Source organism: Ovis canadensis, chromosome 3 (assembly GCF_042477335.2).
Source record: "Ovis canadensis isolate MfBH-ARS-UI-01 breed Bighorn chromosome 3, ARS-UI_OviCan_v2, whole genome shotgun sequence".
Classification (NCBI taxonomy): domain Eukaryota; kingdom Metazoa; phylum Chordata; class Mammalia; order Artiodactyla; family Bovidae; genus Ovis; species Ovis canadensis.
In genome coordinates, this window is record NC_091247.1 from 192,736,185 (window position 1) to 192,753,449 (window position 17,265).

Here is a 17,265-nt window from a genome sequence, read left to right on the forward strand (position 1 = left end):
TACTTGCTGACCTAATATACTTTTCGTGCAACCTCTATCATAGATTTGAAGCTAAAGTTAGTGATAAAATCACTTGCCAGTACTAACATTACATTTCACGGAACATCTCGTCATTTGAGATGACTCTTTTCATATGGTATCACTGAAAGTGGCATAAGTTGGTCCACGGCACGGTACTTTGTGTCAGATATATAGTATATTTTCACACGTGATAAATGAGTGCATTAGCGAACGAATGAACAAACAAGTTAAATAATTAACTTAAATAAACATCATGGATTCTGTAACTTTGAGTCTGCTGAATTCAGAAAGCATAATAAAAAATATACAAAAGCCAAACTAAGACTAACAGTCTAATGTTCTTAGAGTTTGCAAGGTCAAGAAAAGATAAAATCCTTCCTTCAAAAGAGTACAGTAGGAAAGGTAATTTGCAATCAAGGTAAAAGTGGAATATATGTCTACACGTGTGTATGTGTGTGTGTGTGTGTATACATTTGCATTTGTATAAAGGAACACAAACATATGTATATCAAAAGCTAGATATTAATTTCGAAGATAGACATTCATTTCAAAAAGTTACTTTTCTAAAAAGCAGAATATTACCAGTCTTCTAAAAATTTACAAAAGACAGTTAATTGCTCAAAAATGATTCTGAAAAAATAGATTTCTCAGCCAAAAAATTGTTTTTCTAAAAAAGTACAGTTCATAAAAGAAGCCAATTCAAAAAATTACTGATATCTTATGATATGCAAAATCTGGAATGACTTTTCTTTGGGAAAACGTTAGAAAAATAATATTTTTAAAAGGAGGTAAAAGAACTGGATACTATTACTATTGCTTCTACACTCCTACATCTTGAACTAAAATTCAGCCTAACTGCTGCTGTCCTCTACTGTTACCTGCCAACACACTGTAGGACCAGGGGAGAAAATGAAAATAAAAGAATAGCTAAATAGCTGTTCACTTTCTGAGAATCTGTGACTACTCTTGTTAATCATTATCCCCAGGTTATCTGTCTAAATGTGAAATGACCAGGAAAGTTAGCTGAGCTCCAGACAAAACAGCTTGTTAGCCATCCTTGAATAATTATCTAAGATTTTTAGGTGTTTTTTTCTAGATTACTGTAATTTTTAAGGAAAACTTAAGTTTGCCTTCCTTTAACTTGTGATTAACAGGCTATTTAAATAGTCTCAAAGAATTAAAATAATCAAAAAGAGTTACTTGAAAGTAAATCTGCTCTACTCATTATCAAGAAACAATTACCAAGCACTGTTCATTAGCAAGGCACAATGCTATACTAGGTACTTAGGATTCAAAAAAACCTTAAAACATAGTCCCTGCCCTCCAAGGCTTAGACTAAAGTAGACATGCAGAGACGAATGTCATACTGAAAAACTAATATTTTTAAAAGTATTAGTACACCAATGTCGAAGGCAGCATTATTTACAATAGCCAAAGGAAGCAATTAAGTATCGATGGACAAATGAACACATAAACAAAATGTAGTCTGTACACACACTGGAATATTATTTAGGCTTAGAAAGGCAGGAAATTCTGATGCATGCTACTGCATGGATGAAACTTGAGAATGTATCATGCTAAAGTAAAATAAACTGGTCACAAAAAGGAAAATACTAATGATTCTATTTATATGAGATATCCAGAGTAGTCAAATCCATAAAGATAGAAAGTAGAATGGGAGTTGACAGAGGCTGCAGGGAGGGGAAACTGGGTAGTTATTGTTTAATGGCTAAAGAGTTTCAGTTTTACAAATGAAAAAGTTCTAGAGATTAGTTGCACAACAATATGAATATAATTAAAAATACTGAATTGGACACAAAACTGATTAATATGGTGGGGAAAGGGACAAATTGGGAAATTGGGATTGACATATATGCACTACTATATATAAAATAGATAAGTAATAAGAACCTACTGTATACCACAGGAAACTCTATTCATTACTCTGTAATGACTTATATGGGAACAGAATCTAGAAAGAGTGGATATTTCAATATGTATATGTATAATTGATGTGCTTTGCTGTACAGCAGAAACTAGCACAACACTGTAGATCAAATATATTCCAATAAATCATTAATTCAGTTCAGTTCAGCCACTCAGTTGTATCTGACTCTTTGCGACCCCATGGACTACAACATGCCAGGCCTCCCTGTCCATCACCAACTCCCGGAGTTTACTCGAACTCATGTCCATTGAGTTGGTGATGCCATCCAAACCATCTCATCCTCTGTCATCCCCTTCTCCTCCTGCCTTCAATCGTTCCTAGCATCAGAGTCTCTTCAAATGAGTCAGTTCTTTTTTAAAATTGTGGTTAAATGCATATAATGAGAAATAGTCCATATTTATTATTTATTACATTTTTATTATTTATAAATTTTAAAAGGCACAAATTGGTATATGCCAAGGGCCAAGGAAATGAGACCAAAAAAAAAAAAAGATACAGTAGCTCAGACCAAGAAGCAATTATGAGAAATTGAACAAATTCAGTGAGAACTGTATTTTTTTAACAAGAAAAATAAGACTCAAGTAAGCAGACAGGGGATGTCATACCTGCCCTAGGTATGACAACCAGAAGCAACGGCAAACAGTAGCAGACATCATCTAGAAACATAATGTAGATCACAGTTTGATTCATAGGCTTCAAACAACAGTCAGGGAGACAAGCTAGAGGGTAAGGCTATGAAGGAGAGAGGAGAATGCTTGAGGCAGTTCTTCTCACTGAATAGCAGTACAGCAGTAGTCGCTCAGTCATGTCTGACTTTTTGCGACCCCATGGACTGTAGCCCACCAGGCTCCTCTGTCCATGGGATTCTCTAGGCAAAAATACTGGAGTGGGTTGCCATTTCCTCCTCCAGGGGACCTTCCCAAATGTATATAAAGGAGACTTCATTAATGTGCATTAGAGGATACCCCAGGTTAACCTGTTATAGAAAACTCTCTTGAGTCTTTAAATTCTATACCAATTCTCACTGAATAGCTTTTACTGAAATGAGGCAATATTTATCCCAGTTTTACTAAGAGTAAAGGCAGGAATTAAAAAGGAGATTCATAATTTCATATTCATTCACATCCTACATTCTCCAACTCCTATGATTAAGGAAGTGCATAGACACGTATCATTAATTAGATGCCTCACCATAAGGAGAGATGGGCCTAGAAATAATAATCTGTGTGAAGAAGCAACATGTGCATTTCATTTACTCTATAATTTTTAAATTTTATTATCAGCACTGCATATAATCTAGTATTTTAAAAGATCCCACTAAGTAAATGATGCTAATATTACAGAAAAATGCATGTCCCTAGGTACCTCCTTTGACTGACAGTTTTGAAGGCTAAAACAGATAGTCTCAGAGGCAAATTATCCCAGTTGCTATAAGGAAATCATCCTCTAACTGACTGCCAGCCCTATAGCAGACTAATCACTAGGCACACTAGGCCAACTTAGTCTTTATTTACAAAACCATTTGAAATGTTCTATGTCTGATGTCTGTGTTGCACTATTCCATACTCTCCTTATTTCTCAAGTCTCTTTTTTTCTTCCTGTTCCCTAACTATGGGCATCTAAATTTCTCTACTTAACTCTATTCGTTCTATATGCGGCTTCCCACTGTGATCTCCTACAACTTCAACTGTCATATCAATGGGAAAACCACCAAACCAAGACCTCCAGTCCACCTTTCTCCTGAACTCTAGGTACTTTAAATAAACATGTCTAAGACAAATTAATTAAGGCCTCATACTGTCCCAAACCAACTCTTTTAAATTCTTTATTTCTTTCATGGTAATACTATCCTTTTTAGAACCAAGTCTTGTAACCTTAAAAATCAACTCTGACTCCTCCTTCACCCAAACACGCAATCAGTCAGACAGACAGTCCTGCTGATGCTTTTCTCAAAAGACAGAGTTCCTGACAATAAACTGAAACAAGAACCTGAAAGTCTAGATTTCATTCCTAAACATATTTATCTGTATCAGACTCCAAAACTTTCATAAGCTATCATTTCATTATCTGAACAATGGGAAGAATGCAGCTGCCCTACCTATTTCACAAAAAACAAATACATAATGGCGTGCTGAAAATCCTCACCCATTATGTAAATATATTATCTAGTCTTCCTACCCACCTCCTGCTGTCACCCTAGTCTAGTCATTTATTCAGTTACTTATTCATCCATTCACTCCTTTTCTTCTTTTATTAAAGGACCAAGTACAATCCAGGTACTATGTTCAGCAGTTAAAACATAACAACAGAACAAATAGATGCAGCCTTACATAACTTACAGTCTAACATGAAAGTCAGAAAACAGGTACATGTAGATGGGAGAAGGTTCTCTGGGAAAACTTCCCAGAAAAAGAAATAATAAAGTAAGAAACAGTACATAAAACAAACATGAGTCTATATGGCAAGGGTGTGGGGGAGAGCAGCAGTAGGAAAAAGATGAGCAATTTGAGGCAAAGGAAACAACACTTATACCCCTCAAACAAAAATGAGCATCCTAACAGTGCCATCCTCTTTTCCATATTTACACCTTTATTCCATGCATTTTTCTCCCTTCAAAATCTTTCTTCATTCTTATCTCTGCCTATTGAGATTAAATTCATCCTTCAAAGCCCAGACAGATGATATATAACCAGTTTCAAGGACAATACTTGACTCATTTGAGGCATGAAGTAACATTTACTAAAGGAATAGATGTCAAAAAAATGGATGATCATCATTCTTCCCAAATCACAAATCTGCTTCATATTACATATATACATATGCTTGCCTTGTCTTTCCTTGAAGTAAAGGACATGTCTGCATAGTGTCTCATGCATAAAAGGTACTCAAAAATATTTGTAAAATGAATAATTCTAATAATCTGAGACAGACCTGTTAAAGAATATTTTCATCTTTGACTCCTGACTTTACAATAATTTGGCAGAAAAAAAGAAAACACAAAATAATATTTAGATATGAATTATATTAATACTGAACATTAGGTCTTCCACAAAATACTTCTCAATAATGGAATTTATTTTTGTATTTCATTTCTTAGATAACTTAATTCTTAATATTTTTGAATGATTTTCCTATAGAAATACTTCTAAATTTAAATACTGTGGGGGATGACAAATAATCTTTAGAATATTAAGAAGTCTTTAATTAATGAACTGGACACTAAAAAATTACTTGGCATCTCACCTTTCTAAAACTAAAACAAATTTGGAAATGCAAATTGTACTTTAATTCCATTTTAATGCTGATGGTATCATTTTTGGAATCATCATTTCAGAATTTGTTATGCAATTCATAATTAGTTATGCAAAAAACTAGGTTAAATTTGGGTCATTCCATTTATCAGATCAAAGAAGGCAAAGTGCAAAGGTAGAAAGGTGCTTTCAAAAGAAAGACAAAAGAATTGAATAAGAAAAACATTCTAAGTTACTCTATACTACCTGCAGGAAAAGCAGCCCAAGGAATGGCAGGAGATGTAGTTTGGGTTTCCCCATTTCCTCCATCAAAAATCTCTGCAGCCTATAAAACGAAGGCAAAATTATTTTAGAAAATCTGAAAAGTAGAAATGTTATTTAAGCAATGAAGCCTCCCAATTCTACAAGCATAATTCTCTGTAATACGCTGCTGTAGCCGCTGCTGAGTCGCTTCAGTCGTGTCCAACTCTGTGCGACCCCACAGATGGCAGCCCACCAGGCTTCCCCATCCCTGGGATTCTCCAGGCAAGAACACTGGAGTGGGTTGCCATTTCCTTCTCCAATGCAGGAAAGTGAAAAGTGAAAGTGAAGTCGCTCAGTCGTGTCCAACTCTTAGCGACCCCATGGACTGCAGCCTACCAGGCTCCTTCATCCATGGGATTTTCCAGGCAAGAGTACTGGAGTGGGTCACCATTGCCTTCTCTGCTGTAATACGCTACACATTTTCAAATTTCCTTTGAATACTAAATTGTTTTTCAGTCTTCAGTGCTACCACCTCCAACCACTAGTCACTGCCTCCAGTGCTTGTGCTCTGTCCTTGAGTTAAACTTTCCTTCCTTACTCAGATATATTTCCTGTCAATGAAATTTTATTTTACATATCCTCACAGTTTCATTTCTGAACCTGCAATATTTACCTATGTATACAGGAAAAATACATTATTTTTCTTCAAAAATATAGACATTAAATCTTTTTATTTAACTATCACAAGATCAAAAAGAGATTAAAGAAACAAGATTTACCCATATGCTTTAATAATATACCAGGCTTCCCTTGTGGCTCAGCTGGTAAAGAATTCACCTGCAATGCAGGAGCCCTGGATTGGATCTCTGGGTTGCGAAGATCCCCTGGAGAAGGGAAAGGCTACCCACTCCAGTATTCTGGCCTGGAGAATGCCCTGTATCCATGGGGTCACAAAGAGTTGGACACGACTGAGCATCTTTCACTTTCACTTTAATAATATACCAGCTGGACTTACCAGCATTCAACATTTAGAAGACTCCTAAACCTGACATTTAAATTAAACCCTCATTTTAAACAGTTTTAAACTATGAGACAGCCAATTACTGAATGCTGAGTTTGTGGGTAAAAGTGAAAAGTTTTCTCTCTTAACTGTTCAGGTCACAGGAAAATTGCTATTGGAAAAAAAGGACCAGAATTTCAACTTGGATTCTGCATTGAGTTGTCAGCCACAAAGACAGTCAATTGGGCAATTGACAAGTCAATTGAGGGAATCTGCCACAGCAGTTGAGTGATGTTGAATACAGAAGCTACTCTCCACAAACTATGAAAAATGTGCTAAGTCACTTCAGTCATGTCTGACTCTATGATCCAATGGACTGTAGCCTGCTAGGCTCCTCTGTCCATGGGATTCTCCAGGCAATAATACTAGAGTGAGTTGCCATGCCCTTTTCCAGGGAATCCTCCAAACCCAGGGATTGAACCCACTTCTCTTAGTCTTCTGCACTGGCAGAAGACCAGTACTTTTACCAATACTACCACCTAGGAAGCCCCACAAGTCATGAGGGAAGGTCAAAAAAATAAAATAAAATAAAAATACTGCATATTCCTTGACCTAGACATTCCATTTCTAAGAATTCATCCTAAACATATAATTGTAAAACTTTACCCAAAAGGATGTATACCAAATGGTTACTTATAATAGGCAATCATTGGATACAATCTAAACATTTACCAGACACCTGATTAAATAAATCATCTTTTACTCATATACTGGAATTCTCTAGAACCATTAAAAATGTTTTAGGAACAAAAATCTTAATAACATCTAAAATATGTTCACATAAAAATACAGATAGTAGTTGTCTAGGAAAAATTATATATTTATCTAGAAAAAAGGTAAGAAAGACAAAAAACAAATTAAAAACAAGGTTTTCTAGCGGCAATTTTTATTCATTTGGCTATTAGTCGTTTTTCAAATTTTTCTGCACTAGAAGTATTTTAGTATTTTACTTCTAAAATTACAATACAATTATTTTTTAACTGTATTAAAAATCATTTCAGAATATTCCATCAATGCTTAATTCACTGACACTGATAATTGTACTGTTGTTAAGCAAAAGAATGTCCTTATTCTTAGGAAATATTAACACACACTAAAGTATCTAGGAGTAAAGAATCATAATGTATTTAACTGATCTTCAGATGTCTCCTCCCAGAAAGGTTTCTGTATAGAAACCTTTCATATTTTTACAGCAGAATGTAGAAGAAAGAATCCTAGCAACCATAATTAAATTGGAATGATTGGTTAGTATTGTACCTGTGTAATATTCAAAGGAATAGATCCATTGACTATACACTGAAGTATAACTGTTACTCTAGAGAATACTATCTACTCTGAGTTCTCTGATAAAATAAATCAAGAAACATAAGATTCAGTCACCCAACAACCCAAAATACTAAAGCAAATGCAGAAAGCATATCAATGTGCTAAACAAAAAGTTTTAGATGAAATGCAGAAAATAGGTAAGTTCATATTCTGATTATTTCCATATTAACAGATATTAAAGAGCAACAGGAGCGAAACTGATCTTAACCTAAAATAAACTCATACCATTCTTTCATGACATTCAGAACACTGAATATATACTAATGTCTCATTTCTCCTATTGTACTGTCATCAGTTACAGTCACTATCTTTAACAATCTCCTTTTCACCAAGTTCCAAACTAGATAAAAGTCTTTCTTAAAGAAAAAAAAAAAATCACAGAGCTCACTTGATGGTAGTTCCAGGACTTGAGCTCAGGCATCCTGACTCCTAATCCAGAGATTTTCCTGCAAGACTATACTGGCTCCATAAAAATAACTGGGTTACAAAATATTTCAATAAAATGAACACATACTGAAAAGGATTAAGGAAAAGACAGGGCTTCTTCAGTTAACAATTTCCTTACAAAGCATCCAACTAAAACCTGAGAGAATAATCTAACAATACAAACACACTAATTAGCTCTGTAAGCCACCAAAAGGTGATGTACTTAACACATTAAATCAACTCATTACAGGTATAAACATGAAAATATGTCCCAGATCTTCAACACTCATCCCTCATCTCACAAGTATTTCCTAATAGACATGTATCCCAACAGAACCATCTGCTGACAATTTCTCAAATCTCTTCTTTAGTGCTTCCACCAGCAGCACTTAATTACCTCAATTTAAAACATTCCTATGGGTATGATCAAGTGTTCAATAATAATAAATCAATTTTAACTTTCAGAGGGAATATATTTTAATTTTTCTGTATTTCATTTTTTTATTCCAGAGTTACATTCAAAATGATCAAAAAAGGATCATGAACATCAATGATTAATAAAACATTTAAAACAATTACATAATAAAATAAGGTAAATAATAGCACATACCTCAAAACCACCAAAATCATCATCATCCATTCTTTAAGTGCACCTGAAAAACAAAAGCCATTGAAACAGGCCACACAATGGTCATTTACGTCAGAACACTGCTCTCACTTAAGGGCATATACATTTTGACTTGTTTTTTTGATCTCTAAATTAGAACTATTTCATTTGGGTTAAGAAAATGATTTAACTAAATACATATGCATTTTTAACACAAAAGGACTGAGATTTTCTTGACAAAATTAGCCATTCTGGCAATATTAACAATTTCTGTGACTTTTTCAGCAACCATGTATTTTGCCATTTTGTGTTGAGACGCCAGGAGTGGAAAAATATTCTTTTACATTTTAATTTGCTTTTCCCAAATTGGCACTAGGGCTCAATTCAATAATGCTTCCTGCTTTTTGCATCTATTCCTCAGTTGTCTGGCAACATCAGCACAAACTCCAGCTAAGAACAGGACTGTGGTGAATTTTTGGAAATCTGTCCCACACCACAAAGGTTCTTCCCTTGGTTTCATGGCCGAGGTTGATTTAGATTTTCAAAATTGATCAGCATTTTTGAGCTGTGGCCACAACTTCTGGAGCATTTTGATATGTGTATTTTTAGCTGAAACTGCTTTGCACTTTTGGAAAAATGTGGAGCAAGTTACTAGGCTGATCAAGATAAATCAAGTCATGTATTCATGGAGACTAGGGAAGAGAAAAACACAAGCAAATATTCAGAATACCTGTCTTCTTTACCCTTAAAATATGTAAGCGAGACAAGCAGTGGGATAATACATGCTTTATTTTGTCCTAAATGCATTCTATAAAAATAAAAGGGTAAAACTATGAGTGCCTGGGCTTTAAAAAGTAGAAAAAAATAAAAAGGAGATGCTTTCATCGAACAAACCATGAAAGAACTAAAAAACAGAAAGGTAAAACAAGTAATAAGTGATATATATCAAGACAAAATTAAATTTACAATAAATTGTGAATTGGTGGACAGAAGTCACACTCTGGTCAATAACTGGTTTTCCTTTTCTATCTTTCAAAAGTGGACATATTCACATATTAATTACAGCTTTCTTGTCTCAATAATACAAGATGGACTTCATTACAAAAAATCTTCTCCAACTTCTAAAAAAAGAACAAAAACAGCTAAGCAAATTAAACTGTATATACTAAGCAATAATTCTAAAGGTATTTTCTAAGGCATTTTGCTCTGACTGATAAAGCAGCTGTCATGCTTTACCTTGTCACCAAAATTACTACTGTGTATGCGCGTGCTCAGTCATGTTCAACTCTTTGCAACCCCAGCAGGAACCACAGCAGGCTAGGCTCCACTGTCCATGGCATTAATTAACACTAATGCCTTGAAAAATAAAACTCAAAAATAGTCAAAGAAAAGTAAACAGTAAAAAGCAATCTCAGGATTGTTTTATTTTAATAGATAAAGAAAATTTATTTTCACAGAAACTCAGTAGGCAATGACACTATAAGAAATCTATAGATAGAAATATTCAATACATTATAAAAATGGACAACACTAAATTAACCAGAATATAATACCAGTATTGTCACCATTACCCACAATTTAACAATCTGTTGAAAAAATTCAAAAGATGTACTTCTCCAAAAATCAAAACGAAGCAAATCATCCACATACACTTAAAAAATATGAACCAGACTTTCAGAAACTTTTGATGGTGGTTAGTTTGAAATGGAATTCACATTAATTCTGATGCAAGCGAGTAGAAATCTGTATGTGATTACATTTTTCATGAAGAAATTATGAAAGAAGAGTGATATGGATACTGAGAATTAACCAAGTCAAATTATAAACACCAAGTTTGTCTTTTCCATGTGTCCCACGAATCTCAGGAGACAATTAAAAGCTATTTTTAGTATCTGCAAACACTGTACCCAAATAATTTGGTTTCAAAAGAATGGAATTTTTAGAGTAATGCATCTATGTGTTTTCATATGACACAGCCCAGTAAGTTATTTGTTAAGATACCAGAAAATTTGAAAACAAAAACAAATACCCATGCCTAAGAATCATTCCAGCTTGTTTGCCTGCGGTAATCAACCAAATACCATCAGCTTCCTAAGTACTGATTTAGCTCTACAAAAGAAGATGTTAGTGACCACAGATGCTTTCCATACCCCAGCAACTATTAAATATTAAAATGCAGATAAGTCATCCGGTATTTTATTTTCAAAGAACTATTAATATATTTTTAAAAGGCAAACGTGTCCTGAGTTTCTTAAAATACAGTACTAGAGAAATAAAAATTATTTTAAAGTAATAGCCTTTCTCTGAACAATTTAGTTCAAATTCTGAAAGTTTGTTTCCTTCTGAATATTTTAAAGAGCAGGAGGAAGCAAAATTAACAGCACTGATTTGTCAAAATCAACTTTACAAAATACAAAAACTAAAAATTAGTTTTTAAAGGAAATATTACAAGTGTGGGCTTCTTTATATATTTAGTTAGTACAATATATTTAGAACACTGCTTCATCTACAGTGCATTTATTAACCTTTTAGAAGACTTCCAGCACTTAACATTATCTGCCTGAAGTACATATAAAATTAAGCAACCCTATTTTAAAACATTAAAATATTTCTGTCATAAAAGTTATAGAATCATGAGCCTGGCCAAAAAATTGGCATATCCATGCAATTCATTCTTTGGTGTCATGGCAAGTGGAGAGATAAACACTTTGTTATGATTAGTTATCTATGTTGGAAGATTTCATAAAATCCAGGTTTAACAATTCGGACATGACTTAGTGACTGAACAATGACAATTCTCAGACTTATTTATTTCAGAATTTAATCTCTCTTGTTGCATGACTATATTAATTCTCTCCTAAATTACCCTCAGTATTTAATATATTGCTGATTTAATATATTGCTGAAGTCGCTCAGTCGTGTCCGACTCTTTGCAACCCCATGGACGGTAGCCTACCAGGCTCCGAGAGCCATGGGATTTTCCAGGCAAGAATACTGGAGTGGGCTGCCATTTCCTTCTCCAGGGGATCTTCCCAATCCAGGGATAGAACCTGGGTCTTCTGCATAGCAGACAGACCCTTTACCATCTGAGCCACTAGAGTGATCCAGAAAAACATATACACAACACTTAGGAAAGAAAAATGTGTTAGTCGCTCAGTCATGTGTGACTCTGTGACCCCCATGGACTCTAACCCAACAGGCTCCTAAATCCATGCACTTTTAACGTAACTTTTTTCCTGAGCAACTCTACAGAAGGGCTCACTCAAAGTCCTCAAGAAGTTACAGTCTGCTGTAGAGCAGAGGGCAGTGTGTAAGAAGAGCATGCAAATATAAATAACACAACATATGAAAGGGTCTTACATGCAAGGCGGGAAAAAATTTTCAGAAGTTGGAGCATTATGAAATCCTTCAGGTAAAAGGAGACATCTGAAATTTATTTCAAGAGACTTAGCAGAGAATTTAAAATGGCACATTAAGAACATGGATTATACTCAAGTCTTTTCCTAAAATCTTTTCCTAAAAGATAGCAAGCGAGGATTGGATTGTTTGCTTCCACATAAACAAAGGTCAAAGAGTAGGTAAAAAGAAAAAAAAAAAAAAGGAATGCAAATACAAGGAAGATGAATCTTATACTATCAGTGGGGAAAATGAAAATCAAACACATTTATATCAGGGAAACCACAAAAGGCTCAGGAATGGGCAGCACTGAAAGACGAGTAAAGATGAGACTCAACATAAGAATCACAGATATATCCCAAGATCCCCTCCCAGAATCAGCACAACTGGGCAATTAATAATTCCTCATCACAGAAGAAGACTGAAGGTTTAATCCTTGGACAGTGTAAAAGCAAATCTCTAGACTGGAAGATCAGAGACAGGTGATTAAATCAAAATTGTATTAAATTTTAAGACCCATTCCCCCATCTTCTTTCACCACTCAGCAACCAAACTGCCAGTTGCAGGTCTTCAACTTCTATACAGTAGATTATAAGATTCTTCTCTGATCTAATCTAATCACTCCCTGACAAAGGACCTCACCAGACACTCCACAAACATACAGCTCACTCAGGTAGGGGAAACAGTAGAAACAGTGTCAGACTTTATTTCTTGGGCTCCAAAATCACTGCAGATAGTGACTGCAGCCATGAAATTAAAAGACGCTCACTCCTTGGAAGAAAAGTTATGACCAACCTAGATAGTATATTCAAAAGCAGAGACATTACTTTGCCGACTAAGGTCCGTCTAGTCAAGGCTATGGTTTTTCCTGTGGTCATGTATGGATGTGAGAGTTGGACTGTGAAGAAGGCTGAGCGCCGAAGAATTGATGCGTTTGAACTGTGGTGTTGGAGAAGACTCTTGAGAGGCCCTTGGACTGCAAGGAGATCCAACCAGTCCATTCTGAAGGAGATCAACCCTGGGATTTCTTTGGAAGGAATGATGCTAAAGCTGAAGCTCCAGTACTTTGGCCACCTCATGCGAAGAGTTGACTCATTGGAAAAGACTCTGATGCTGGGAGAGATTGGGGGCAGGAGGAGAAGGGGACGACTGAGGATGAGATGGCTGGATGGCATCACGGACTCAATGGACGTGAGTCTGAGTGAACTCCGGAAGATGGTGATGGACAGGGAGGCCTGGCGTGCTGCGATTCATGGGGTCACAAAGAGTCGGACATGACTGAGCGACTGAACTGAACTGAACTGAACCCATATACGGGTCAAGAAGCAACAGTTAGAACCCTGATTGGTTCAAGATCAAGAAAGGGGTTTCAAAGGGTTGTTGGCTGTCATCCTGTTGTTTAACCTACATGCTGAGCACATCATAAGAAATGCCAGGCTGGATGAATTACAAGCTGGAATCAAGATAAGCAGGAGAAACATCAACAGCCTCAGATATGCAGATGATACCACTCTAATGACAGAATGCTAAGAGGACTAAAGAGCCTCCTGATGAGGGTGAAGGAGGAGAGTAAAAGAGCCAGCTTAAGACTAAATATTTAAAACAACAACAACAACAACTAAGATCATGGTGTCTGGTTCCATAACTTCATGGCAAACAGAAGGACAGAAGGTGGAAGTAGTGACAGATTTCCTCTTCTTGGGCTCCAAAATCACTGCAAATAGTGACTGCAGCCATCCATGAAATCAGAAAACGATTGCTTCTTGGCAGAACAGTGATGACAAACCTAGACAGTGTGTTGAAAAGCAGAGACATTACTCTGCCGACAAAGGTCTGTATACTCAAGGCTATCATCTTCACAGTGGTCCCATAGGGTTGTGAAAGTGAAAAGTGAAAGTCAATCAGTTGTGTACAACTCTTTGCAACCCTATGTACTGTAGACTGCCAGGCTCCTCTGTCCATGGAACTCTCCAGGAAGAATACTGGAGTGGGTAGCTATTCCCTTCTCCAGGGGCTCTTTCTAACCCAGGATAGAACCCAGGTCTCCCGCACTGCAGGTGGATTCCTCACTATCTGAGCCACCAGGGAAGCCCATGGTTGTGAAAGATGGACCATAAAGAAGGCAAAATGCCAAAGAATTGCTGCCCTCAAAGTGTGGTGCCGGAGAAGACTCCTGAAAGTCCCTTGGACAGCAAGGAGATCAAACCAGTCAATCTTGAAAGAGATCAACCATGAATATTCACTGGAAGGACTGATGCTGAAGCTGAAGTTCCAGTATTTTGGTCATCTGATGCGAACAGATGACTCATTGGAAAAGTCCCTGATGCTGGGAAAGACTGAAGGCAGAAGGAGAAGGCATCAAGAGGATGAGATGGCTGGACAGTATCACCAATGCAATGAACATGAACTTTGGGCAAACTCCAGGAGATGGTGAGGGACAGGGAGGCCTGGTGCACTGCAGTCCACGGGGTCACAAAGAGTCGGACATGACTGGTCTACTGAACAGCAACCCACATACATGGAATTTCCTATTTGCTCCTTATTGCATTAAGAGACAAAATAAGTATAACAGTTAAAAGAAGGGAATATGGAGTTCGGCTGCCTGGATTCAGATTCTAGGTCTGCCACTTACCAAACTGTGTAAAACTGGGCAACTTATTTATCATTTTATGACTCAGTTTTCTTATCTGTCAAACAGGAATAACAATAATGGTAACCAATTCCTAAAGTCCTTGTGAGGATTAAATAAGTTAAAATAGACGAAGCACTTAGAACAATGTCTGACACACTTTAATCATTACATAAGCATAAGCTACCTTATAATTAGTGTCTCATTCATATCTGAACAGATAGGCAAGGACCATCAGATATGTAGAAATGAAATTATGGTTGCCAGGGAGTAGAGGAGGGATAATTTGGTTGCCTTTGAGAAGGCCACGTACACACTGCTATATTTAAAATAGATAATTAATAAGGACCTATTGTATAGCACATAGAATTCTGCTCAATGTTATGTGCCAACCTGGAAGGGAGAGGGGAGTGGGGAAGAACAGATACATGTATATGTATGGCTTAGTCCATTTACTATTTACTTGAAACTACCACAACATTGCTAATCAGCTACACCCTAATAAAAATAAAAAGTTTAAAATATGGGGGAAAAAATAAGAATATTCCAATGACAAAAAAAGAAAATAGCTAATATGAAAAGAGCAGAGGCCAATTACTAATAGCTCCAGAAAGAATGAAGTGACAGGGCCAAAGCAGAAATGATGCTCAGTTGTGGATGTGTCTGGTGTGAAACTAAAGTTCGATGCTATAAAGAACAACACTGCATAGGAACCTCGAATGTTAGGTCCATGAATCAAGATAATGTGGACATGGTCAAGCAGGAGATGGCAAGAGTGAACATTAACAGTTTAAGAATCAATGAACTAAAATGGATGGGAATGGGCAAAGTTAATTCAGAATACTATTATATATACTATTGTGGGCAAGAATCCCTTAGAAAAAAAATGGAGTAGCCCTCATAGTCAACAGATGAGTCTGAAATGCAATACCTGAGTAAAATCTCAAAAAATGACATAATGATCTCAGTTCATTTCCAAGGCAAACTATTCAACATCACAGTAACCCAAGTCTATGCCCCAACCACTGATGCCAAAGAAGCTGATGTTGAACGGTTCTATGAAGACCTACAAGATCGTCTAAAACTAACACCGAAAAGAGACATTTGTTTCATCACAGGCGATTGGAATGCAAAAGGAGGAAACAAGAGATACCTAGAGTAACAGGCAAGTTTGGCCTTAAAGCACAAAATGAAGCAGGGCAAAGGCTTACAGAGTTTTGTCAGGAGAACACATTTGGACATTGGTTACAGCAAACACTCTTTCCCAAGAACACAAGAGACAACTTCACACATGGACATCACCAAATGGTCAATACCAAAATCAGATCGATTATATTGTTTGCAGCCAAAGATGAGCAGCTCTATACAGTTAGCAAAAACAAGACCTGAAGCTGACTGTGGCTCAGATCATCAGCTCCTTACTGAAAATTTCAGGCTTAAATTGAAGAAAATAGGGAAAACCACTAGGCCATTCAAGTATGACCTAAATCAAGTCCCTTATGATTACACAGTGAAGTGATGAATAGATTCAAGAGATTAGATCTGGTAGATGGAATGCCTGAAGAACTATGGACAGTTTCATAACAGTATACAGGAGTCAGTGAACAAAACCATCTGAAAGGAAGAAAAAAAAAAGGCAAGATGTCAAAGTGGTAGTCTGAGGAGGCTTTACAAACACCTGAAGAAAGAAGAGAAGTGAAAAGCAAGAGAGAAAAGGAAAGATATATCCAATTGAATGCAGAGTTCCAGAGAACAGCAAGGAGAGATAAGAAGGCCTTCTTCAGTGAACAATGCAATGAAGCATAGGAAAACAACAGAATGGTAAAGACTAGAGATCTCTTCAAGAAAATTGGAGAGATCAAGTGAACATTTCATGCAAGGACAGGCACAATAAAGGACAGAAATAGCAAGGACCTAACAGAGGCAGAAGATATTAAGAGGTGGCAAGAATACACAGAAGAACTATATTAAAAAAGGTCTTAAAGACCAGGATAACCACAGTGGTGCAGTAACTTACCTAGAGCCAGACATTCTGGAGTGTGAAGTCAAGTGGGCCTTAGGAAGCATTACTAGGAACAAAGCTAGTGGAGGTGACAGAATTCCAGCTGAGCTATTTAAAACACTAAAAGTTAATGTTGTTAAAGTGCTGTGCTCATTATGCCAGCAAATTTGGAAAACTCAGAAGTAGCCATAAGACTGGAAAAGGTCAATTTTCATTCCAGTCCCAAAGAAGGGAAATGCCAAAGAATGTCCACAGAATTGTGCTCATTTTGCACTCATTAAAATTACACTCAAAATCCTTCAAGCTAGGCTTCAGCAGTACATGAACTGAGAACTTCAGGATGTACAAGCTGGGTT

The 17,265-nt window shown here is 36.4% G+C and overlaps 1 protein-coding gene across 3 annotated transcripts in view; it reads right to left on the bottom strand.

Moving 5' to 3' along the window:
• CCDC91 (coiled-coil domain containing 91) overlaps window positions 1–17,265 on the bottom strand; it is a 408,524-nt gene that overhangs the window by 304,537 nt on the left and 86,722 nt on the right. For all 3 annotated transcript variants that reach the window (XM_069585456.1, XM_069585459.1, XM_069585460.1), the window contains exons 2-3: window positions 8,886–8,928; window positions 5,467–5,545 (exon numbers count right to left, since the gene is read on the bottom strand). In XM_069585456.1, coding sequence (XP_069441557.1) covers window positions 5,467–5,545; window positions 8,886–8,915 — 109 coding nt within the window. In that variant the 5' untranslated portion in view covers window positions 8,916–8,928. The remainder of the gene's footprint in view (window positions 1–5,466; window positions 5,546–8,885; window positions 8,929–17,265) is intronic.